Source organism: Dermacentor albipictus, chromosome 1, assembly GCF_038994185.2.
Source record: "Dermacentor albipictus isolate Rhodes 1998 colony chromosome 1, USDA_Dalb.pri_finalv2, whole genome shotgun sequence".
In the NCBI taxonomy this organism is placed as follows: Eukaryota; Metazoa; Arthropoda; class Arachnida; order Ixodida; family Ixodidae; genus Dermacentor; species Dermacentor albipictus.
The window spans coordinates 490,436,342-490,462,784 of record NC_091821.1 but is presented as its reverse complement, the minus strand read 5'-3'; the positions used below and the strand labels follow the sequence as shown (position 1 = coordinate 490,462,784).

General features: G+C 47.3%; 2 protein-coding genes across 7 annotated transcripts in view; both read left to right on the top strand.

Moving 5' to 3' along the window:
- Window positions 1–26,443, top strand: part of Nipped-A (Transcription-associated protein Nipped-A) — a 413,461-nt gene that overhangs the window by 284,171 nt on the left and 102,847 nt on the right. For all 6 annotated transcript variants that reach the window (XM_065445525.1, XM_065445501.1, XM_065445517.1 and 3 more), the window contains 4 exons: window positions 9,207–9,342; window positions 14,699–14,890; window positions 19,673–19,879; window positions 23,482–23,651. In XM_065445525.1, the coding sequence (XP_065301597.1) occupies window positions 9,207–9,342; window positions 14,699–14,890; window positions 19,673–19,879; window positions 23,482–23,651 (705 nt within the window). The remainder of the gene's footprint in view (window positions 1–9,206; window positions 9,343–14,698; window positions 14,891–19,672; window positions 19,880–23,481; window positions 23,652–26,443) is intronic.
- LOC139055011 (piggyBac transposable element-derived protein 4-like) lies at window positions 1,564–5,011 on the top strand. The gene is made up of 2 exons (XM_070532719.1): window positions 1,564–1,635; window positions 3,012–5,011. Exons 1-2 carry the CDS (start codon window positions 1,564–1,566, stop codon window positions 4,641–4,643), a joined length of 1,704 nt encoding a protein of 567 aa, XP_070388820.1. The 3' UTR covers window positions 4,644–5,011.

Below are 26,443 nucleotides of genomic sequence, written 5' to 3'. Positions count from 1 at the left end.
AAATTCTAATCATATATAGAATCAAATCGGGAAAGGAAGGCCGAATATTGAATATCGATTATCAGAGCATATTTCACAAAATTTAATGCTTACAAATTTTGGGCAAAAAATTAGTGCTGCACATGCTCTGGAGTCTCATAGCATTGCACAACAAGGACACAGCTATCAGTAACTGTGGTGCATAGAAATTATGGTACAGTAAAAGCTCATTAATTTGAATTCCGCGGAGATGCTATAAAAATTCGAATTACACAAAATTAGAACTAATGGAAATCAGAGAAAAAAAAACGCTCAGTTAAGGTGCATATACAGTCAACGACTGATTTTTCGGACCCTCTAGGGAACATAAAACGTCGGAAAATTCAGGCAGTCCAAAAAAATGAATGCATGCAAAAAACCGCACCTTTTTTTCTTTTTTTCTCGGATCTAGAGGTAAAGGGCAAAGTACCAGTCTTCCAAAACCCTGCCAAAGCATCAATGAAGGTGCTATAAAAAGAGGCGTTCAAAAACTCTGTATGCAGCCGACTGCCGGTTTATTATGTACATGTGCATCGTCTGGCAGCCAGTGTTATTGCTGCAGTGGCTTGAAGAACTTGTCGATTGTTGTTTGGACGGCGTTCCGGTTGCATGCGATCATATTCGCCTCGATCTGTGTAAGGGTCATGTCAGCACTGTATACTGATGAAAAAGTCAACAGTGCTCGCGTCAACTCAGTGCTTGTAGGCAGCGCAGGCATTGGCTCCTCATTTTCAACATCGGAGTCTTCTGAATCCCCCACAACCTGACAGACTATTCCCTCGTCAGTCAGTTCTGCGCAGAAGTTGAGCTCATTGTCAGCGTCAACAAACTGTTCAAAAGTTATTTCCGTGGGTACGGTACTGCTTTCCGCGCTTCGATGCTGTCGGCAAGGACGACGAAGACGGAGTGGGGGGCCATCGAAGGCAAGCGAAATCCTCAAGTTGGGAACAGTGGAGTTCGCTGACGAGCATCGAAGCATCTAGGCCTAGCGTCGCAGAGCACACTTGACACAACAGCACAACCACACACCACGCTAGCCAAAACATAGCCTGCACAAACAAATGAAATAGCACCGCTCCAGAAACTCCGCTGGAAGCGGAAGTGCGGCCATTTGCGGCGATGAACATAGCCAGCATGGCCAGACCAAATCGGTGTGTGAGGGCTAGATTCGGCTAGTTGTGGTAAAAGCGGTGATATGCTTCGGCTGCAAGTCGATTTCCTTCGCAAGGGCGCTGCGCGAGGAGCCAAAGGACCTTCCGTCACGTCAAAAAGTCAGGGAAATTGGACGGCGGTGGGTTAGAGCGTCCGAAACTTCAGATGTCCTTATACATTGATTCTATGGGGCTCGTGGCGGTGCCGCGAAGACGTCCGAAATATCAGGCACGTCCGAAAATTTGGCCGTCTAAAAATTCAGTCGTTGACTGTATAGTCTGACGTAGCATGAGTGCGCGTGCGCACACACTACGTCAAGTTGGCGAGAACAACGTCTATAGTTTGAAGCACTGGCGCAGCTAACGTAACCGGACGCGGCCATCGCGGCCTGACATGCCCGCCGTTGTGTGGCTCTTGCTCCATCGGGGTGTTCGTCGCACCGACTGCGCCGACCCAGAATGCACGGTGCGGGGAAAAAAATAAAGGTACCCAGGCCTTTTCACGGATGGTCACAGGCAGCCGTTCAAAGCGGCACGCGGGTTGGAAATCGTTCTGTGCATGCTCCGAAGAGAACAGCCAACGGCGCGCACGTTAAAGTCTACAGGAATGGCATTTCGGCTGGCACAACGCAGGTGCTGTAGCGTGACTGGCCACACACGACGTGCGCTGACACTTGCCACAAGAACAAGAGCTGCTGCGCTCTCGAATGCACACTTGAAACGCATCACAACGTGCTGCGACATTCGTCTCTGTTGTACTTTCGTAGATCCACCAGCTGCACGCTGCCAAGTTCCACCATACGCATAGGTGGCGTCCAAACCTGCATCCCAGCGATGCATTCCTTAGAGTAATAGCCACAAATCTCAAAGGCTATGCTTTTTGGTACTGCGAGCGCCGATAAACGTCCCGGCCGCCGTGTTATAGACATTACCTGGTATCCCTTCTCGGCAGAACACCTCGCAAAGAGCATAGCCTCCAAGATGTAACATGAAAAAAGAAATAAATGTGCCAGAGAGATGAAGCTTCGATTGCTATAGCAAATCAGTAGAGAGCCGTATGAAGTAAGGATAGTACTTTTATCGGCTGTATCAACAGGCAGTGGTGCACTAGCTCCCCGCTTTCCTCCATTGCACGTGCAAGATTGAGCCGCAATCGTAGGCTTGCTCACTTTCACTCGCACATACAAGCGCGTACAGCTATCGGCATTGCTCTCACTTCTCAGCATAGTTGGAGAAGGGACTGTTTCTTTTTTATAGGCTGCTCAGACCGAAAAGTTCTGCTTACAAAATATCCACTTGCTTTTGTAAATAACCAGTACGGGTGTAAGCACTATCAAGGGTGAGCTTTAGATTGCGGCATAAAAACTAAGTCCCTAAAAATATGTTGTTGATTCCTTTAACTCTTTCGGGACCGCGGTCCGGATATCGTGCAAAAATGCACGATCAAATTGCGCGCGCTCTCCAACGCGAAATTTTCGCGGTGGAACCCGTGTCACCATCTAGTGGGGTCGTTTCACATCTCTAGTTTTTGTTTTTGTGTAATTCTCCTCTCTCGCGGCAGGCGGCGACGTAGGAGAGATTTTAATCTTGGGCGCGGCGGCGGCTGAGATTGGGAACCATGGCGTCGACGTCGCGTCAGGTCGCGCAAAGAAAGAAGCGTCTGTCGCGCGATTCAGCCGCTTCAACTGCGGATTTTTCTGATTCAACGAGTAGCGAAGAGTCCGAAGATGAATTCTCAAGCTCTGATTTTAGTTCAGAGAGTGATTCAGCGTCGCAATCACCTGGACTGTCAACTAGTGTCCGAAGGTGAGTATTTAGTTTCGCGTTCTGCTCGCTCTTGAGTATTTACGCGGGATCACTATATGTTCTCATTATTTTTCTGTGTTTGTTAGGGTTTCCACAACCTACGGGAACGACGCCCTGCCCGTGCGGCAGAAGCGTATTCACTTTTCTCCTAAGCGGGAACCTGGTGTGCATCTGACGGAAGATGTGGGTGTGGCACTGCGCAGCACCACAAAGAGATTCCTGACCGCCCTGGACTTTTTTTTCCTTTTTTTCTCGGCCGATGTTATTGAGACTGTTTGCGAGAACACCAATAAATATGCCTACACGAAGATCTTGGAGAAGCCAACGCATGCCCGTCCCGATGGGTCTTGGGAAGAGGTCACTACAAGTGAAATGAGAAAGTTCATTGGCCTCATAATCTACATGGGCATCTTGAAAGCACCGCGAATCAAGCTTTACTGGAATGTGGGAAGCATCTATAGTGGTCTGCTGCCACCACGAATTATGCCGCGGCGTCGCTTCATAGCACTGCTTGCGATGCTACATGTCGCCGACTTGGACGATGTAACTCAGATGTCAAAAGGAAAGCTTCGCTTCGTGTGGTGGCTTCTGCAGCATATGAATAAAGTGTCGGCAAAGCTATTCCAGCCTCATCGAGACCTCTCTGTGGATGAGCGTATGGTGAAGTCGAAAGCAAGATCAGGGATACGGCAGTACATCAAGGACAAAGTGACCAAGTGGGGCTATAAGCTTTGGGTTCTCGCAGACCCGCTCACCGGGTATACAGTGCAGTTTGCTGTTTACACAGGCAAGCGCGAGCAGCCAGGGCCCCACGGGTTGGCTTTTGATGTAGTTTGCCAGCTCTGTGCAGAACACTTTGATCAGGGCTACAAAATTTTTATGGATAATTTTTACACCTCGACACACCTGTTCAGTCACCTCCTCGATCGAAAAACATTGGCTTGCGGGACTACGCGAAAAGACCGCCGCGGATTCCCTGTTGAATTGAAAGACACGCGCTGGGAAAAGAAAGCTCAACGAGGTGAAATTAGATGGTTGCGCGACGAAGAAATTCTGTATCTTCAATGGAAAGATCGACGCGTAGTAAACATGATGAGCACAATGCATACAGCCAACGAGACAGTCACTGCAAAAAGAAGACAAAGAAGTGGAAGTACCTGGACGCAAATTTCTGTCCCAAAGCCTCTGCTAATTCACGAATACAATTCTGGAATGATTGGAGTGGACAAATCTGATCAGATGATTGGCTATTACAATGTACTTATGCGCAGTGTCCGCTGGTGGAAGACTCTCTTCTTCCACTGCATCGACATAGCATGCGTGAATAGTTTCATATTATTCCAAGAATATAGGAAATTACATCCAGACGTCCCTGAGCTGGCCAGAAATGCTTCCTTTGATCATTTAGCGTTCAGGGAGGAACTGGTGCAACAGCTTCTTCATCTTGAAGGAGCCAAGCAAACTCGCGCTCCTCCACCACCACCTGCAAAGGCTCCACTTCACAAGCCCCAAAAAGTGGAGAGACGCAAGAATTGTAAACTTTGCTATCAACAAACCAAGAATGAGGTCAAAACTACTGTTTTCTGCAGTGACTGCAACGCACATTTGTGCTTCAATGCTTCGCGGAACTGCTTCCTCGAGTGGCACAGAGAGGGTGCACAGAAGTGAAGGGTGAACAGTGGTGTGAGAAATCACAAACACAAAAAAATGTACATAAGCCTGTAAAGTTTTTTTGCCTCAAAGTTGTCATAGAGGTATTTTAGCACGTTTTGTATATCCTGGAATTTTTTTAATGCTGCTCTTTTACTTTCATATGCAACAATTTCCAACTTTTTTTTGTTTACTTGAAGAAAAAATTTGCATTTTGAGATTTTTTTTTCTGTTATGTATACCATTTAGTCATTTCAATTTTTTTACAATAAAAGTCCAATCACTTAGCTTCATTTTGATCTATGTGTCAACAAGATAGTGCAAAAATTTCATTGAATAAAAAAATATTTTCTAGCATGTATCAGAATTGCCTTCTTTTGGGCGGTCCCGAAAGAGTTAAATGACAGTCTTGTTAAATTTCTGAGCTGATTTTAAAAATTCAACTATTTCTTTGTGTTAGAATAATTATGGAGATAAATAAAAGTCTATTACTGCTGTTTGTGGAGAAATTAGGTAAAAAATATTTAGAAGTAACCAATAATACTTCATGAGGGGACAGCAGAATATTTTAGAAGTGAAGTGCTGCATGTAGTTTTCAAATCCAACAACAATTGGCAATTTAGCAGCTCATTACAGTTGAGCGTTTACGATATGGCTACTAGGGAACAAGAGCAGCAGCAAACGAAGAAAGCTAGGGGGGGGGGGGGATATCTGCTTGCAGCCCTTCAAGCTTTATGCATTTATCTTCATATGGGAAAAAACGTTACAGCTGTAGCTGTCCTAGATCTTGAGATGGTGTCATCACAACGAAGCAGGCTGAGTGAAAAGTTTGTGTTATTTTGGGATATAATGAAGTATTCGCGTGTTACCAGTTGTAAAGGCTAGTATGCCCCTGGTGCATGTCCCAGTATCTATGCTGCAGTCTGAAGCGTTTGTTATCGCAAAAACAATAAAAAATCGTGTCATTTGTCGATTACCGGTGAGAGAGTGTTCACGAGGAACGGGTTGCACATTTAGCTGTGGCTCACGCGTGGCAAACTCCGCACCGACGCAACATCACCACAGATAGCGCACAAGGTGGCTATCTCTGTGGTGAGACCGCACTCATGTTCACCTTTGCCCGCTGCCACACTGCTACCATGCAACTTTGGCTCTACGCAAGACAGCAGAGCATTCATAGAATCAAGGCTTATGATAACGAAGCGCACCTCCATTGCATCCGAGCCAGCTGTGGCTGCATCGGCGTGAGCGAGAAAATCTGATTTTCACTTGGTAGCCAGTGTCGAAGCAAAGTCTTGTAGTTTTTCTTGAGCCTTCTTCACTTTCACCAAATCATTGGGCTGCAGTAATCGTGCTGAAATGCCGCATGTACGCCGGCTGCTGCCAGGACCACTTGCATCTGCGGAGCCTATTCCGCAGTCACGGGGGGAGCCTTCGTCGGCTCTTGGCACGGGTAGCAAACTATTGCCGGCATCTTCCAAAGCTACGGCGCACTTTGGAAAATTGCTACATTCTTCTCATGCAATGCCAGGAGTCTCTTGAGCATGTGCACCACCGTATTTCTTTGCAAAAAATTTTAAGCAATAAATTTTGTTAAAGATTTTCTGATATTACATATTTGATTGGATATTCAGCTTTTCTTTCTTTGTTTTTTTTTATTTTTTTTTTCTTGATCCGATTCGAAATTTACGTTTCGGTATTTGCACAGGCTTAATATGTTGTGGGAGAGAGGGGGAAGCGCAGGGGCCTAGTCGCCCCGGCAGCAGGAGTGTGGCTGGTGCATCGTCGCAGCAACTCTGCCAAACTGACAACAGCCAGTGCCTGGTGCCACTGGCACATCAATTCCTTGCACTATGCCAAGCCAGCTTTGAGTCAGTCGGGGCCTGCTTGCCTACTGCGCCGGGTATCACGTGGTGGCTCGGTTATTTGTACCATCCAGTGCAGCACAAAAGCTGTTCGCAACATCCGAAATGCAGCACATTGTAAGTTAATGGACTTGGGCCGGGACTTGAGGAATTCATGTCATCCCGAAATTGGTATCAGGCATGATTACACTACAGTCGGCCGATGATTCGGACTCAGCTGGGAACGTTAATAAATCCAAACTATCAAATGTCAAAAAGAAACCAACAAATGTATAAAAAAAATATATTATTTTATTTATGTTTTAAGGCCCCTGTGCAAGGAAGAAGTGGTCGATTCATTGCTGCATGCACTTCCACTTATGTGCAACCAAGTATGCCTGTATTTCTGCCAGTTTTCTGCTGTCTCTGCACGCTGATGCAAGAACTGCAAAGGCTCAAATCGGATTCGCATGTGAAGGCTCCAGAGCACATGGCACATCATCATTTGAGTTAGAGTCACTGGTGGGAGAACTTGCTCAGTTATTTCAACATCATTCAGTTCAGCACACTCCAGTGTCGTTTGCATATTGTCAAGCTGCCACCGACTGCTTATTTCGCCGATCTATTTTTTAAATCTGTCTTAATCAGATCGTACTTTTGGCTAGTAAGGCCCCAGAAAAAGAAATTTTTAATTCATTAACACATCATTATGCATCAAAGTGTGGGCCAATCCCAAAGATACTGCAGTCAAAAAAAAAAAATTTAAGAAGTCCAACGCTCCTGCTTCTCTCCTCATGCGAGTGGTGACTCTGTAGAGTGTTGTCACAGTGACTCTGCCCCATTATCACCCCCAGTTCATTTAGAAAGACATTGTTTTTAATCTTCAACTGGAGACTGAATTGTTTTCGAACTTTTTTTTCTTGTTCTGGAATTCCACTATACTGTGCAGGCAGCTCTTTTGCAGCGCAGAATGTGGGCGGCGTTGCTCCAGCTACGTCGCCATTCAGTCTGCGTGCTTGGAGTGGCCCAGCTGAAACACACCAAAATTTATTGCATGTGACTGCGCCGGAGCAGTAGTGCCACCATGAAAGCACACGAGGTCTATACAGATGCCTTGTGCATATTCACTGCAGTAGCCGAGTAGCTACAGCGTTGTGCTTCTGAGCTCGAGGCCACAAGTCCAATCCCAGCCACAGCGGCGAGATTTCAATTGGGCTGAAATGCATAAATGTGCATGTACTTGTTAGATTTATGTGCACATTAAAGAATTCCAGGTGGTCAAAATTAATCCTGAGCCCCTCACCCTAGCATGCCTCATAATGACGTTATGGCACATAAAACCCCAGACTCTGATTTAATTTTAATTCTGCACCTTGTGCATTTATGCTACGCCATGCAAGCTACATGCTTGTGTCAAATTTTGAAGAAGCCCCTTTGCAGTGTTCAGGTAGGACCTGTTTCCAAGACTATCGAGCATTTCTTCCCAATATCAGTCTGTATTCTCTAGACATTTTGAGGAGTCTGAGACCTGCGACTTCTTTTTGCTGAGGATCACTGGAGGCCGAGACATTTCTTTGCAATTGTGTTTATCCCATAATTTGTACTGCCATAGCACGGCTCAGTCTTGCTATAACAGAGCCGCAACTGACGTTTTCGTTACATCCTGTTGCATCCAATATTTGTTATAAGCATGTGCAGTCGACTCACGTTACAACGGACCCTAACAATCCGACAAAAAATGCCCATTTTAGCCGCAGTTCGTAATATCCGACACACCGCACTTGCAAAGCTTGTGTCATGATGTCTAACTTGATTGCAAAGAGTGAGTGACAAACGTCGAAAGTAAAAAACAAACAAAAGAAAGTCGCAGTTTCGCCCGAAGGGTAAAGCATAGATTGCGATAGAAAATTAAGTAAAATAGGTGCAGGAGCAGCAGCAGCAAGCTAATTGATCTTCGTGCTGTCTCTCGCTTCAACGCAAACTAAATGTCGAAAACACAGCGTATACAAAGCTACTGGCACTGGGCGCACTTTGTCCACATTGCAGATTGCTTTGAAGACGAGGCCCACGCGGGCGCGATTACAGATCATTTCAATATATGGCGCCTGCGCGGGGCAAGCACTTCGTCCATATCGCAGATAGCTTTCAAGATATGGCGGCCGCCCCGTAAGCAGCAGCTGCTGGAATAGAACCCCCTGTCCCCGCCCCCCTCCCCCATGCCTCGCGTGCAAAAGACGGCATGTTTCCGCCTCGCCTTCCTCCCTCGCGTGCGTGATATTGAGCCGCAATTGTCGGCTGACCCCCGCAAGTCCGTTGTCAACCCGTGTCAACACGGCAAAAATATATTTTATGCACCTAATTTTGAAAAAAATTGCTGCTAATTTTGTTAGCTGTACTCGTTAGTCCATTTGAGCACGTTAATTTGTTGCATTAATAAAATCGGTAAAACAAACTAACGCTGAAATATGGTCCATTAAATCTGAAAGTCTGTTGTAACGAGTGTAGACTGTATTTCTTTCGGCCTAATATTGGTGAGAAACATTGTAGATCTACGTTATTATATTCAATAACTTCTTATGTCCATGTTTATTGAGGTTAGACTGTATTGTTCTAATGGGACGTCAGTGCTTCTGCTGAACTTTTTATTGTCTGATTGCACCACGTCCGGAAGCAACCCCTGGGATCACTCACAGTTTCGCACAATGTCTCATTTATTTATCAATTTATTTTCTGGCAGGTGCTGCAAGGAGTTGAACCAGTGGGAACTGCTGCTCGAGTATGGCAGCTCCAAGAGCTGCGCCAACCCGCACCTGGTGCTGGAGAGTGCCTGGCGCGTTCCCAACTGGCCTCTCATGAAGGAGGCCCTCTCCCAGGTGAGCACATAGTGCTTGCCACACGAAACTTGATTCAGGGGCATGGTATAAAAGCTTGTTTGTTCAGTTGTGCAGGTGATATGGTTTTGCCCTCCAGTCTCCGGAATGATAGGCGTTACTGTGTAGCACTGAACACTCATTAAACGGCCCCAAACTACCCATGAAAAGTAAAAAACCAGTGCACGCTTCTTTCCTGGTTTTTCCCGGCCTGTCTTCCGCACATTGTGATTGGGAGTTCCTTTCAGTTCATCCTGCACTTCGGGAACTAGTTCTCGCCGTGAGTTCGGTGTCAGTTTTCACTTGTGCGGAACTGACATAGCACTTAGTGCAAAAACTGTACACTTCCTGACGAGCACAGGGAATGCTGTGAACTTGTCCTGCACGAAGGCTGCGCTGAAGGAGATGAATGGCAACATGCTGCACCTTGTGAACTAGTTCAAAAAGTGCATGCGAATCGAATGGACCAAATGATGTCACCAAGGTAAAAAACTTGATTGGTCCAAATAGGCATACCTGCCAACTCTTCCAAATTTTCCGTAAGATATATGAATTTCAAGCAGTCTTACAATTTAACGAATCTTGCTTGAAATTTTACAGAAAACATTTGCAGAAAAAAAAAAGGGAAAATGTAGTAAAACTACAGCCTCGTACCTTGCGCCACCACGAGAGGGCAATACGTACGTGTGGTATCATCATCAGCAGCTGCAAGGTTGTAGTGACTTCTGTCGTCTACTAGGGGGGTCACGAATCTATATCCAAAGCTCGATAGTGTGATAGCGCCTCTAGCACCTTCGCAAGCCTGTTGCCATGCTGTTGCCTTTGTTCGCGCGACCGCACGGGTTTGGACTTCAGTCAGCTTCAGTCACTGCAGTGTCGGCCTCGCCTTTTGTGTGAGACTCCGGCCTGTAGCGGCTTCGCATTGCGATGGCGGGCTCGAAGCCCCGACACTACTTCCAAGTGCGTTTGAAATCGTACACGGCAGAATTTCCGTTCTTTGTGCCGTCGAAGAAAGGGGAGAAGTTCAGATTCTGTACCACGTGTGCGTTTGATGTGAACATCTCGCATGGCGGCAAGTCTGACATCAAGGTCCACATCGCTTCAAAAAAGCATCGGAGGTATGTGCGAGCCGTGGATAGCCAGCTAAGCCTAGCAAGTTTTGTAAGCAGCGATGACTTCGGTGTGATTCGTGCAGAATGCCTCTTCACGCCGTTTTTAGTTGAACACAGCATTCTGCTGAGGGTCGGCGATCATGCCGGACCACTTTTCCGGAAGATGTTCCCCAAGTGTGAAGAAGCGAAACGCTAGGCCTGTGGACGAACAAAGATGACGCCAATTGTTCGGGAAATGGCTGCCAATGCGGAGACTCCTTTGCTGGATGCCCTAAAATATCAAGTATTTTCGATCGCTGTGGATGGCAGTAACCACAGGGATGTACAGCTTTACGCTATTGTTGCAACATATTTCGTTAAGTGTTGTCGCTAGACGTGGCGGTTTGCAGCTCACAACTCGATCCAGTAGAATGTCCAGGGAGACCAGCAACCGGCAACTCCGCGAGTATGACAGGCCTAGCCGCCTTCCGTCGCGCATTCCACAGCCGCTTGACGCGTAGTAGCCTTGAGACGACAATCTTTTCCAGCCATCCGGGCAGCAAAATGAGCACCTTATCAAACGTCGTCGCAAAGCAAGCGGCTGAAGAAACAGTGGCGTGATGAAACCAGAGATAAACAAACGTAGCGAAACGTGAGAGCGGTCGAGCGCGTGCCCAAGACCACCAGACCAATAGGAGCGAGGCGCACGGGGGGTGTGCGCGCTTTGGCCAATCGGCGGCACGGACGCATGCTCCAGAAATGACGCGATAGCCTCTGTTGCCCTTCACTGATGCCATTTTGAACTGGCACAAAATGGCACAAAGAAAGCAGCTTCAAAACAAGCACAAGATGGTGGCCATCAACCACCGCGCGCTCACAAATGGTGACGGCGCGAAGTTTGAACATTTTTTACCTAATTTTGTTGATTTCGCATTCACCCTGGCCCCTTTAAGCGCGATTTTTTATTATTTTCTGATTAAATTTAGCTTCTAAATTTCGCAGAGGGATTCTTGAATGTATAAACGTAGCGAATACCGTATTTACCCGCGTATAACCCGCCCCTGCGTATAACCCGCACCCCTAACTTTGAACTCGGCGAAAAAAAAAAAAAAAAACGCGTATAACCCGCACGTTTACCTGAAAAAAAAAAAATGAGCGCTAGAAAGATGCAACTCACACTCAGTGATCATTTCGTTTTCAGAACATTTATTCAAACGACCGCCACCACGTCACTGGTTATCCGATTCTTAATCGTCGCCGCTCTCACTACTGCCATCCGAGGCTTCATCGCCACTCTCAAAGACGTAGTCGTCCTCGGAACCATCCAAACTATTACTGATCGCACATTTTTTAAAACTTTTGCGCACCAAATCGGCCGGTATCGCTTTCCACGCATCCACGATCCACTGGCACAGCAATGGAATGTCAGGCCTTCGCACGCGTCCCGTCGGTGTGAGGGCGTAAAGGCCGTCGGCCATCCACTGGGCATACAGCCGCTTCACGTGTGCCTTGAACGGCTTGTTCAGGCACACGTCGAGTGGCTGTAGCATGGACGTCATGCCGCCAGGTATTATGACGAGGTCGGTGCTGGTCTCGGCAAGGCGAGCCTTCACCGCATCAGTGCAGTGGCCTCTGAAGGAATCTAGTACGAGCATCGACCAGCGTGCCAGCAAGGCACCTGGTCTTCGCTCCCAGATTACTCGAAGCCAGTCACCGACTAGGCCACTGTTCATCCACGAATTTTCTTCCGCACGCACAACGATTCCTGGGGGCAGTGGAATGCTAGGTAGCGTCTTGCGTTTAAAAATGACATACGGGCGCAGTTTCGTGCCGTCAGCCAAAGCGCATAGCATGACTGTGCAGCGCAGCTTGGCATTTCCGCCGGTCAGCACGCTGACTGATTTGGAGCCCTTTTTTTCCATGGTCGTGTCCATCGGCATCTCAAAGTACACAGGTGTTTGATCAGCATTTCCCACCTGAGACAGCAAATAGCTGTGCTCCTTCCGAAGTGCGATAACATATCGTTGAAAGTTCAACAACTTTTCCTCGTAGGCTTCAGAAAGCCGCTGGCACATGGTTGTTCGCCGCCGCATAGAAAATCCATGTCTTCGCATGAAGCGCTGAAGCCATCCACGGCTTGCACGAAACTCACGTGGAATGTTCAATTCCCGGGCCAACTTCAGGGCTTCCATTTGCGCCATCTCAGTCGAAACAGCGTGGCCACGACTTCTCTGCTCCTCAATGAACTTCGCAAGCTGCGTCTCGAGGTGGGGGTACGCGCCAGTCTTCGGACCCCGAAACGCTCGCCTGTCCCGGTTCGTTGCTTCGAGACTCTCTTTTTTCTTCCTCCAGTCGCGAATGCACGACTCGTCGACGTCATGCTGTCTTGCAGCAGCTCTGTTGCCGATTTCTTCGGCAGCGGCTATAATCTTCAGCTTCTCTTTTGCTGTGAAACACTGCCGTCGAGTCGCACTCATGATGCCAAAAAAAAGCAGGCAAACAGTGCAAACTGGGGTAAGTACACTAAACAGCGCCTAACGCGAGGCTCAACAATGCTGGCCCGGCTGGCCTTTCGTTGGCCCTTCATCGGCTTGACAAGCGTCGATGACGATGGGGATGGCGGACTACACGGGGAGGCCGCCGCACATTGCGGTGAAGCCGACCCCCCCCCCCCTCCCAAGTAAAAAATTCGCAGATAACCCGCACCCCCACTTTTTAAACGCGTTTTTTCACATTTTGGTGCGGGTTATACGCGAATAAATACGGTATGCACTTTTCCGAAAATCGTCTTTTTTGTGATTTTTTTGCCGTTTCAAGACCCGCGTACCCCCTTAATGATGGCGTCGATTGTCAAGACGTTGCCAAAAACAAGCAAATTGAATGCATCGCCGGTGATGCCTTTTAGAACATGTGACACTTTATCTGATTCAGACATAGCATCGTCAGCTTTGCGGCATAGAGCCAAGACGTCAAAGATGTATGAAATGTACGGCTCTGCAGAAGTCTGAGCACAAGATGCAAGAGCCTTTCTCACGGCAACCTTGCGGCCAATGGGGTCACCGAACAGCTCCCGTAGCTTTTCTTTGAAAATGTCCCAACAGCTAATCTCGTCGTCATGCATCTGGCACCACATGCGTGGGGTGCCACCAAGATAAAAGATGACATTGGCGAGCATAATGGTTAGGTCCCAACTGTTATTAGCGCTGGCATGTTCATATAGCTTGATCCATTCGTCAACGTCCTGTCCCTCCAGGCCAGATAACACACCAGGGTCGCGATATTGGGCAAATGTGACGATTGGAGCCGTTGGACAACCCAAAGCCATTGCAGAGGCAGTCTCATCACCGGGAGGCATAATGACAAGCTCAATGTACCGACCATTTTGGAGTTCCGTGGTGAGGACGGGGATCGCTAACCTCCTCCAGAATGTTACGTGTAGAAAGACACAGACGTAAGAGGCTACTTACAGGCTATCTACACTGGAACCAGACAGCCAGGCCGACATTCACTCGCGCCAAGGGCACAGACCCACTTCGTCGTCGTCGTCGCGGCGGCTTGTCCCTTGAGCATTGCTCGATGATATCGTAATATTATAATGAAGTAGTTACGTGTTACGAGTTGTAACAGTCTGGTATGCTCCTAGTACATGCCATAGCATGTATGCCGCAGTGCGAAATGTTTGTTATTGGGAAAAAAATATTGTGTCATTCGCCGATTACAGCTGCTCCGCATTTGACGCGCAGCAAGATTGTTCACGAGGAATTTGTTGCACATTTGGTCGACGTGGCATCACTGATGATCCCGCACACGATGAATATCTTTAACTGAAAAAAGTGTCAGTTAATGCCGTTTGCCAATTAACGCTGCTCTGCTTTTCCTGCACAGCAAGATTGTTCACACGGAACAGGGTGCACGTTTGGACGTCGCTCATGCAGAGCGAATTCCGCGCTGATGCGTGAGCCTGTTCCATGTAGACACATGTGGTATTTAAGCTCCCTACTTACCTTTGGCTATTTGTCTAAACAATTTGTGCATATTTCTTTTCCTGCAGAAAGCGAATAAAATATGAAAAAACGAATGAAGGAATATTTTTTGCGAGGAGCTGTGCAAACGGGTTCTCAGTTCACACAGAACAGAAGTAATTGAAGTTCTCCGAGAGAGGCTTTTGTACTGTGCTAGACGTCATTCAGTGAATGATTGCTGCAGAAGAAACTTACATGGTGTAAGATTACTTGTGGCCCAATCTGACCAGCCCATGTGACTTGCAGGTGGAGCTTAGCTGCCCAAAGGAGCAGGCGTGGCGGGTAAATCTCTACCGTGGCTACATCGCCATCTGTCACCCCGAGGAGCAGCACCTGTCACTCGTAGAGCGTGTTGTCGAGGTCATCACGGGGCAGTGCATCCGTGAGTGGCGCCGGCTACCCCACGTCGTGTCCCACGTGCACATTCCTTTGCTGCAGGTAAGTTCGTAAAATTGTAAGGGTTGACAGACAATCGGAAGTAACATATCTCAATGAGAAAAAAAATACCATTTTGTTTGAATTAGACATTTGGCAACTAAAGATACGGTACGAAGCAAAGCCTATCATGGTTTCCCGTCCACTCCGCCCCCACAGTGAGAAAATGGTGTGGCCTCAAGTGTGCTGTCTTCCCGCACATTCTAGTGTTAGAGGTTGCCTAATCTTGAGTCTTGGTGATACATTGAAGCGAGAGGCAGACAAAGCATTCACTCCCCATTGCCAGCGCTTTTCACGATAGCATCGTCCCACTGCGGGTGGCACTATCAGTCGCAGGGGTGGAGTGGATGCGAAAGAGTGGCTGGCTTTATTTCCTATATCCGACGTGGAGATGTTGTCAACATGGCATTAAACCATATATTTCGTCACCGACTCCCAAATTTAATAAAATGAATTTTTTTTCTTATTAGAATTTACTTTTTCCAATTGCCCAATTAGCCAGAAAATATTACGGCCCTTTTCGTGTAAAAAAAGTCCATCGGCCACTGTACTTATTTGCATAAGTGGTCTAATTTCAGTATAATGAAATTTCATTATAACGAAACAAATTGCCAATTTTACTGACTTTGTTATATGAATGCCTAACTTTATGTTATCTTTTTTGTTCTTGTAGCTCTAACGCAAGATTTGATACTGTTAAGTTGTATCGTCATTATGACCAAGATATTGTTATACAGTAAAACCTCATTAATTAGCAACTGATTAATTCGAAATTTGGGATAATTGAAGTAGCCGCCGCGGTCCGTACAACATTGCATTGAAAGCGATATGTAATGAATCCCATTACCGTATCTACTCAATTCTAACGCGCCCTCGATTGTAATGCTTACCCGTTTCCCGAGACCTAAAGAAAGAAAAGTTCTTTACAGTACCGTGCACGTCATTCTTTCATACAGAAGTACAACTTTCTCTCATTTGGAAAAAACAGTGATTTGCTCCGATTGCACTAAAGTTGCAATAAATAAAGTAGCAGTTTTGCCCAAAAGGCAAAGCATCGATTACGAAAGCAAATTAGTAGACAACTATACGTAAAGTAAGTGTAGTTTTACCGGCCATATAAACTTTTAAACATTCCCTTACTAACGAAAGTAACAAGCACAGTGTTACGCGCACACAAGCAAACATGAAACTGTCTCACTCAATGAACGTGGAAACTTTTTATCAGACTGCTAGAGGGGAGAAAGTGCAGTAACAGGAGTGAGGGAATTAACCTTTGTGCAGCCTCTTGCTTTGACGCGAACAGGGCAGTGCACCTAGATGCGGGGGTCTCCGTCGCAGCGATCTCCGTCGCAGATCGCTTTCAAGATAGGGGCCACGCGGCCGCGCTGTATGCAGCAGCCGCCGGTGTAGAATAGCTCTCCTGTTTGTGCCAGTCCCGCACGCAAGTTTCGGGGACTCTGAACACCCGTGACGCGGCTTGATTTCCGTCCGTCTCCGCACACGGAATCGTTTGCCTTTTAATTGCTACATCTTGATGAACTCGGCATGTCTTTAGTGTTGGCACTTCCATGCTGATAGAGCAAACCCAGAAAACAGGAAGACAGACTGTGCACTAACCTAAGCCAAAAGAGGCATTGCTTAAGCACAAGTACCACAGCACATGGAGGAAGCTACAGCAGCTAGGCTCGAAGTGCGTATGAGGCGGTCATATTGAAATGCCGATGGTGATATGGTAACGCAGATTTAGGGTCATACAGTGGAATCTCGATGATACGAATCTCACGGGGTCACGAAAAATATTCGTATTAGCCGAAACTCGTATCATCCAAACAATTAAATCTAGCTAAATTAAAGAGTGAGAGGTGAATTCACTCAGGCACACGTACGTAAAAAGCATTTATTTCTTGGAGGAAAAGTCTCCGATGTCCTTCTGCTTCTTTTTCTTTGTCAGGTCAATTAGCAGACTTTGTTCAAATCCATAAAAACGCATGCACGTGTCGTCGCTGATTTCATCCGTGGCCATAGCACGCCTCAGAACTTCGAGCGTATGCAGCGTTTCAGCTGCCGGTGGTGGTCCTTCGCCGTCGCCCACGTCAAAGACAAGAACGCGGCTAGAAGCACAGCATCCACTCCGTCCGATGGCACGCGGAAAAGGAGGAAAAGCAACAAAAGTGCTACCGCTTCAAACTCTCCGCGCCCAGTCACGCCCTCCGCGCTGTCCGGCGCCATGTCCGCGCCTCCGCACCAAAAGAGAGAGGGAGAAATCGCGTAACTGCGCGCTGTTCTCTTTCACGGCCGTCGGTGGGGCTCGCGGTCGCGTCCATCCGTGCGCTGGAATGGTGCCAACTGTGGCCTCTTCTCTGCGCAGCGGCGCAACCTCCTCCCCTCCTTAGCAACCGACCGGCGCGCCGGTCGGGGGCGCAGCTGCGCATAGCAACTGTGACGTCACACAGTAGCGGTAGAACAAGCGTGCGGGCGTCGGCGGTGGCAGCTGCACCGGCACTCCTTCGTCAGACGTCTCGTTGCAGTCGAGTAAGACCCGTAGCTCCGAAGCGGCCCAGTGATTGCGCGCAAAGCGGTTCTAGAAGCGGCAGCGGACGCCCGATTCCCCCAACATAAAACGCCAAAAGAACAAGGAGCGAATGCGCGTGCGACGAATGAACATGTCACCAGATGCGAAAGCAAGGGAGGCAGAACGGAAACGCCAACATCGACTGATTAGATCGCCGGGTACTAAAGGCAGGGAAGCAGAACGCAAGCGGCAGCAGCGACAGGCGATATCGCCGAACACCAAAGCGAATGAATTGGAGCGCCGACGGCAGCAGCGACCGGCCATTTCACCGAACAGTAAAGCCAGGGAAGCGGAGCGCAGAGGACAGCAGCGTCTGGCCTTCGCCAAGCACACTTTCAAATTTCCAAAGTGTCTTCAGTAATATTCGTATCAACTGATGCGGGTCGAAAATTGATTCGTAACAACCGTTCTCTAGCACGTAGGAAAGTAATGGGGCTCAACCGGGACCACAGAAAAATTCGTATCATCCAGAAATTCGTATTAGCCGTGATCGTATCATCGAGATTCCACTGTATTCAATTCTAATGCGCATGCAATTTTTGGACCCGTTTTATCGGGAAAAAAGTTCGCATTAGACAGACGAAAATCAGGCTCCATCACAGGCATTCGGAGTTTTCAAAACTTGCGTGCGGGACTGGCACAAACAGAAGGAGAATATTTTCGCCAGCAAAGCAACAAAAAAGGGTTTCAGTGGACCGAAGCAGGGCTGCTTCGCCGAAATAGAAGAGCTGCTTGCAGAATACATGCAAGAGCAGCAAGCGGCACAGTGGCCTGTGACGACCGACCTGCTCAAAGTATGGGCGATGCAGTTAGCCCTACAAAAAGGGCTAATGTGGAGTGACTTCAAAGCAAGCAGGTGCTGGCTATTAAACTTTATGAAAAGAAAAGGCTTTTCTTTTCAAAGGCAGACAGGGATATGACAAAAATTGCCGGAAGAATACGAAGAGAAATTGCACAGTTTTCAGTGATACATTTTGAAGTTTCACCATAGAAACGGCTACCTCTTCGGACAGGTTGGAAATGCCGAGATGCCTGCCACCACAACCGTCGAAAAGAAGGGGGCGAAGCAAGTGCGCGTCTTGTCTTCCAGCCATGAAAAAACTAGTCACTGCAATGCTCTGTTGCGCTGCGGATGGGCACAAGCTGCCCCCCGTATCTTACCTATGGAAGACGCTCCCGAAAGGAATCGTGTTTCCGAGTGGCGTGATTGTGCGCGCTAATGAAAAAGGCTGGATGATCATGGACTTGGTCGCTTACTGGATTGGTAACATTTGGCGGAAGAGACTCGGCGGCAGTCTGGGTCTGCATGAGATGCTTGTGCTCGACGTGCTCAGGTGCCACCTTGACCAGCGCATCAAGGACAAGCTGGCTGCACGCAACACCGACCTTGTCGTGGTACCTGGTGGCATGACATCGCAGCACGAGCCGCTTGATGTTTGTTTGAACAAGCCAATGAATTTAGATGGAATTCGGGTGCTCTACACCAAATAGCTTCTTAGTGGCTGCCACAAATTCATGCCCGCCAATAAAATGAAGCGTGCCTCGCTGCAGGACTTTGCTGGATGGGTGAAAGATGCATGGTGCACGATCCCGTCTGCCATGGTTAACAAGGCCTTTAAAAAGTGCGGGATATCGAATGCCATAGGCGGCATGGAGGATAAAGTGCTTTGGTCTGTTGATAGCACTAAGAGTGATATCTATCAACCCACGCAACTCATACCAGCGCAGTGAAAATCTTGGCGGCAAGGTACGCCGCTTCCATTTGTGTTTTTATTCATCGCAACTTTAGTGTATTGGGAATAAATCAGTTTTTTCCAAATGAGAGAAAATAGTATTTCTATATGAAAGCACAAGGTTCCGCAATATTGTACTCTTTTATTTATTTATTTATTTATTTGTCATTGAAAACGAGTGCGCGTTACAATCGAGGTTTTCTTTCTTCCTTTTTTTTTGTTTGTTCCCGGAAAGCGGTTGTGCGTTAGAATAGAGGAAATACGGTAAATCTTGTATTCCGACCTCCTTTATTTTGTTTTCATAGCTGCCAATTCTGTAACAACAGAATAGTGCCAGAGTTACTCAAACACACAACAAATCATTAATTACATCTGCCGAATGAATGAAAATAAAAGTTTTGATAGGTTGCCAATATAAAGTGATTTAGTGTTGTTCTTTTGCGCCCCTTTATTAAGACTGCTCTGTGTGCATGTGCTCAGGCGGCCCAGCAGATCATGGAGCTGCAGGAGGCTGCACAGATCCATCAGACCTTGCAGCCCACCGGTTCAGCCGCCGGGCGCAATGCCCCGACCAGCGTGTACGACATGCGGGCTATTGTCAAAACGTGGCGCAACCGCTTGGCCGTGCTGGCCGACGACCTCTCCCACTGGAGTGATATATTCACCTGGCGCCAGCATCACTATCAGGTCTCTTGGCTACTCTTTGTCTCTACACACCTGTTGTTAGCAGTGCCAAGCTGTGCTTGAATGCAAAAATGAAGCTTGAATGCTTGAATGCAAACGTAAAGCAATGCAATGAATGTTATGCTTGAATGCAAGAATGAAGGCTCCACCTCTGCATGTCATGGCACATGCCGATCGAAGACAAAGGAGCTGCTGTAAATTATCTTAGTCATCTGCTGCGGGCGCTTGAGTCCCTACATTGAATGGATGCCCGAGAATGCCAAACCGGAAAACCACTTTGCTAGGTCATATGAGCGCCAAAAATAGCCAGTGTGACTGTTGCTGCCACCTTTACATGTGAAATAACTAACATTTTCAATGAGCTCTTTGAAGTTTACAAGTAGCACATCATCATCGCTATCCTGTGCAACTTGGTCTGTCGCCATCGTGTCATGGCAGTGGCATTTGACACTGCTTTTAATGATGGACTACTGCAAGCGTGTCTTCGTGTTTCTTCGTAATGCACTGGAATTTCCAGACAAATTAGAAAAATAGTCGAGGACACCTTAGCACCTCTTATGAGTCGTGAGTGCAAAAGCATGTTTAAGTTGAACGCTGCTGAGGGGTCCTTCAAGTTATGAACTCCACGCAGGCAAACGAGCGTATTGAGAGGCTTGGTGCGTTTTGATTTGACCTTGTAGAGGTGCACTTGGAAGTGATAGTTTGCATGGGCAAGGAATGTACGATTAACACAGGCTTCTGAGACCGAGGGGGATGTGGCGCAGTGGCGATTCCCTCTCCCTTCACGCAGCACCTGGCGCATTACACAGCAGGTGTACCCTTGTACCCTCTCTGTTCCGTTGAAGTGCAACCGTGACGTTGCGTTGTAGCCAATGGGTCTTTCGGTGCCGTTTCGCTGCTACAGACTGCAGACACCGGGTGCATCAGACGATAACTCTCCTGCCATACAGTTGGTATAGTCCCTGTGCATTTTGGAAAAAACTGAAAAGGAAAACTTTTTGTACAATAAATAAAAGGTTGCTGCAAAACGTAGGTCCATTATTAAACTAAGAAGTGTATTGGTATTCAGTAGAACAGAACATGACTAATTCATTAGTTTCAGAGGAAACAAAGCACCTAATTCTGTTGAAAAAAACAAATTTCCATGTGTTCATATACTAGAACTGTGCTGTAATCAGTGCTGGCATACTAATTTGGTGTTCTATTTAACAAGGGTAGACCGTACTGCATATCTTGATTTCTGTGTACTCAAGTTACAGACAGCTTGCTACATTCTCGTTCTGACCCAAAATTTGTAAGCATTAAATCCTGTGTAAAATTTTCTGATATTCGATATTCAATTCAATATTCTGCTTTTTTTTCTTGATTTAATTTGATATTCAATTTGAAACCTACTATTCGATATTTGCACACTCCTATGTTGAATATTTGTATTCAATTCAAAAGCTAAGTATTCAAAAATTTTTGAATATGCGGTTTGATGTGAATATTCGAAAGATTAAACATATTGGTGGCTTAGACTGTATTTTTTTTTCTATCTAATCTCAGGATGTATCTGATTTCATGCTGAATTCTGAGATCACTTCGTGCTGCCGGCAAAATTGATATTGTTAAGTTTGATCAGCCACTAGACAGCCAGGTGGTGCAAGAAAGCCAGTCTCAGTAGCGAGCAGCATGGGTTCACTTGAAGTGCAGTGAACAAGGATAGGGGCAACTGCACAAAATAGTCAAAGTGCAGTAAGAAGGCTCTTTCCAGGAGTACAGGTTCAATGGTCGGCAGCAGCGTATTAATCCTGAGCTTATTGCTTGACAGCAAATGTGATAAGTGACAGCTGGCACAGAGTCAAATAAATGCCTCCAAGTTTATGAGCATTGATGCTGCATAGTAAGGCACAGGTTGGTGTGAACAGACAGCGAGTAGGAATTACTCAATTTTCCTAGCTAACACCAGTCAGATACAAAAATTTGGAGGACGCTTAAGCTTCCCCTTTAAAAGTGGAGTGCGATAGCATTCAAAGATCTCTCGCTGTTTCTTACGCTTCCCGGCAACTGCAGCGTATGTAACCATAATGTTTACCGGGAATTGCTCGCAGCGAATGCTATGCACAAATGTGAGCCTTCTGGTAGAAACGCGGCCTCTTGCATGGGGTACGATGCAGCAGAGGTAAGCGCTATCTGGAGATGTTGCAAGAAATCGGGTGTGCCGCTCTGTGGCCCCCGAGATACTGGTGCTCTCAAATGGTGGATGCCGTGGCTGGTCTGTGTATGGTAGAAACACTGGAAAAGGGGTTTGTTTGAGCTTTCGCGTAATAGAATTATATTTTCTCATATATTCTGTGAGGGTGCCAAGCCGATGCCAGGTGGCGTAGAGTTGCAGGCACGAGACAGTAGGCAACTGTGTGTGGCGGGCAGGGAGAATATGGAAGGCGTGTGTGCGTGGTCAGCATGCGGGGAGTGTGCAACAACGAACTGAGTGAGTGAAGGAATCGGTGGAGCAAGCTGCGTGCGGTGCAGTGGGACGGAACACAGACTACATGAGTGTGCGTGCATCAAAGATTTCCCGAAATAAAGAATGTACTTGGCAACTCAAATTACAATCCGATGTTATCATGTCTATAGGTTGTGTGTAAGTCGTACTTACAATTTTTTTTACATATTTTTGCTTTAGAAATACAATTAGTTCAGTAACTTTCTTTTGCCCCATGGAGAAACTGGGTATAAGTAGTTAGAAAATTTCTTTGCCAAAACGATGTGGATGCCGGACGCCGGATTTTATTTGACACAGAGCCTTAAACGCTATCGCGTTAAAATGTTCTAGTCTGACAGCTTACTAGTGTAATTTTTATACTGTTGACTATGTAATTGCAATGTTTAAAGCTAAGTACTATTCGATTCGTTTTCTATTTGCATGCCGCTCGTAAGTAAAGTAATCACTCATTGTGACCTGCTGTTTATGCTTTGTAATGGCCGGGCCAAAATTTTATGTTTTGGGCTGAAAACAATATGTCTTCGGCGCATTCGCTGTCCCCTAGCACACTCGAATGAGGTATGGTAGCTGTGGTCATGATTGGGGTGAGGCGTATACGTGCTGGTGAATGAAGCTGAAGTTATTTAGCGAGGGTCAATTTCAGGATCAAAATAACGAATGTTGTGATCTTTAGGATGTATGGACGTTGGCTGGGACCTTCAGTCGGTATCAAATTAACCAAAATATTAACTTTACCAGATGAATAATGAGTCCAAATATAGAGTCAGCTGTTTGTTTTGCACACAGGACCTGATAGTCAAATGTTTATGCTATGAAGCCTACATCTGTGTTGCTAGTGCTATGGATATTTCAAAATAAATTATCTTGTAAGAATTTCCAAAGGCTGAAAATTCGGTCAGCTGTATTACAGACATTCATTAGGTACCAAGTGCCTCCTCATATTGCTCTTACATACAGCCACCAAAGAAAGAAGCTGTTCATTATGTAAGGCTGTTTATTATGTGGCATTGTGTACTGGAATTCAGGGATTGCAAAGGGTCGGCAGGATTGCCTTCAGGAACTACTACCTTTGTACTGGCAGGTTTTTTGACAGTGCTGCTGTCCTTTCGCGTTGCAGGCTATTGTGACCCACTTCGACAATGCTCCTCCACCGTTGGTGCCCGATTCGCATGGCAACCAGCACCAATCCATGCTCGGAGTGCACGCGTCAGCGCAATCCATCATCCACTACGGCAAGGTTGCACGCAAGCATGGCCTCATCAACGTCTGCCTGGACTCGCTCAGCCGGTATGCCATGCACGTTACGCACAGGGTGTGCCAATGCGTTTGCTGACACAAAGTTATGCAAATTGTGGGCGCAAATGCATGTTCGAAGGACCCATTTGTGTATCCAAGAAAACACTGTGATGCCAGTAGCCAAGCATACGTAAACTACGGGTAAGCATGGGAAGCCTCAACCAAGTGGCAGTATTGAAGGTTGGGCAAGTTGGGGTTCATTCATTCTCTGCGTCTTTCATCCTTCATGTCCCATGTTTTCACGTTTCTAGAATGAATGGGCAGCTAGTGTTTTAACGAGGAGATTTCTTTTTTTCACGGCAACACCTGGTTGGGGCGTGCACAGCTTGAGAAGACATGGATGAGGCATTCCTTGTTAGCCCGCTTTTGACTATGGTCGGATACAACTTAAGAAAAAAAGGGAGGCCCCGCCCAGATGACCAAAGCACGACGTCCGATTGCCTCCGTGACTAAAATAATCCCGCTCAAAAAATCATGCTTCTGGAACGCGCAATTCTCTGTATAAATAAAGACTTTTGTATTTTGATGACTGGTTTAGTAGAGCTCTCATGTGCTACAGCACATGCCGGATTGCGACAGAAAAATAACCTCGTGCCTTCCACAATGCTGCCCGTCGTCTGCTCTTTAGCTTCATTGCAAGTGACAAAAGTAGAAAGAGCAGCTCTGCATGGCTTTTGCGCTTGTTTACATGTACACGGCACATTTACTACTCCTGTTCCGAGCTTCAAATGAATCAGTTGCTATTGAACAAGTGCTTATATCAAACAATGCATTTATCGCAACCATTACAAACTCAAGATGCTCGGTGTCAGCGAAAGCACAGTGTTCATGGTGAGGAGGGAGGTCAAAGCTTCGCATATGTCGGGTGGCAAACTGTCGACACTCTCGCGAAAGCGCCCATGAAATGCGGAGGAAAAAAAACACGCAGCACGAAGCATGACACGTTGTGCGCGCCGAGGTCATGTGCACGATTTTTTTCGCCGCAACGAGATACCGACAGTCAAGAAGACCACTAACGAGTTCTCGAGACGTATATAGTGTCATGTCTGTGCCCTGGGATTTGCCTGACGGACGGCCAGTGCTATGGTGTGTCGACCGTGAAGGCAGCATTTATCTCCCCATGTTGCCTGCTTCAGGCACACGACTACGTGCACGGCTCGGGTTTCCTCACGGGTGCATGGCGTCCACGACAGAAGCGGCCACCTGATCACGGACTGCTATTCTGCTCCTCCCCGTGCCGGCAGCAATGCAAACCCCCACCCCTCCTTTGTCCGGCGGCGCAAGCACCACGAACGACTCCCGCTGTGTTTGGGACGGTTTCCAAAGGAGGGCTGTGTTTCTATTGACCCCGTGCCTTGCAGTTGGTTCCCTTTGTCCTATGCAGGCCAGAAAACTTCCCCGGCGCACCATTCAGACCGTACGCCAGATCGGCCCAACGCCGCTGCGCAATTCGAGGAAGCGCCGGCCACCGAGAGCGGCGTTAGGACCACGGAGGCTGCCCAGACCCTTTCTCTCTTGACCTTGTTTTGTCCTTGGGGACTGTCTGGGGAATCTGGGGACTCAGGGGTGTTAGTTAAGCAGCTTGCAGCTGCTCTGTTGGTCTCTCTCCTTATAACGGGGACAACATGTAAACATTGTATAAAGAATTCTTCGCCAAGAAAGCTCTCCTCGACTCTGACTCTGCGTGAAGTGGGGTCCAGACCTCCTGCCGGCCATACATATCTCGGCACATGCAACAATGGATCTCCCATCACTGAAGCGGTGTACTGTGCGTCGTCGCCTGCTTGTCGAGATCTGATTCAAGCACAAGAAGAGGAGCCACAATTCGCTGCTTATTGACCGGGATGACATCGCTGAATGGCGGAATCGCCACCTTCGTGACGTGGAGCGCTACGAGCAGAAGGCCGAAAGATCTTTTTCCTGGACGAGACATGGGTGACGGCGGGACGCACTGGGTCGATCGTGTGGACAGACATCGTGGTGCAGAAGCGCAGACGTCTACACGCTCGAGCAAATGCCCTGTCGACAGGTCTAAAACAACCTTCTGGAAAAGAACAGCGCCTGATTGTGACGCACATCGGCAGCGAGGATGGCTTCATCGACGGCTGCTCATATATATTCCGAGGCCAAAAAACAGGCAATTACCACGAAGAAATGGACGGCAATCACTTCGAGGGATGGCTTAAGGACGTTCTGCAGAAGTTGCCTGCTGGTAGCATCATTATTTTGGACAATGCACCTTACCATTCCCGGCAAGAGATTATGCCAGCGACAGCTTGGAAGAAGGAAAAAATACAGGAGTGGCTCAAAAGCAAAACATCACCTACAGTGAAAAGATGGTTAAAAAGGAACTGCTTGAGTTGGTAGCATCTGTAAAGCCACGCTTTCTGAGCTACATCGTAAACAATGCAGCTGAAAGGGCCGGTTGCATCGTACTCGGGCTCCCGCAGAACCACTGCGAATTTAATTCTATCGAGCTCGTGTGGGCAAAGGTGAAAAATGGCATCGCCGCGGACAACAGAGACTTCAAGCTGCCCATGGTCGAAAACGTTGTGAGGGAAAAAATCAAGCACGTAACGGCGGAAGATTGGAGGAAAAACATCCACCACGTGATAGACTTGGAGGCAAAGTTCAGGCTTGATACGTCTGGTAGTGACCGCATCCAACCCATCATCATCCAAATGGGTGAAGATGACAGTGAAGAAAGTGACTCCAACTGCGAGCTGTCCGGCATTGAGCCACTCAATGAAGCATAACAGCTTCTTGTTAACGAACGAACAGCC

Bases quoted from the DNA above. Each gene is read 5' to 3' on its own strand.
- LOC139055011 (XM_070532719.1), top strand. From the start codon at position 1,564: ATGCCCGCCGTTGTGTGGCTCTTGCTCCATCGGGGTGTTCGTCGCACC. The intron at 1,636-3,011 runs GTGCGGGGAAAA...CTCGCTCTTGAG, and splicing joins GCGCCGACCCAGAATGCACG to TATTTACGCGGGATCACTAT.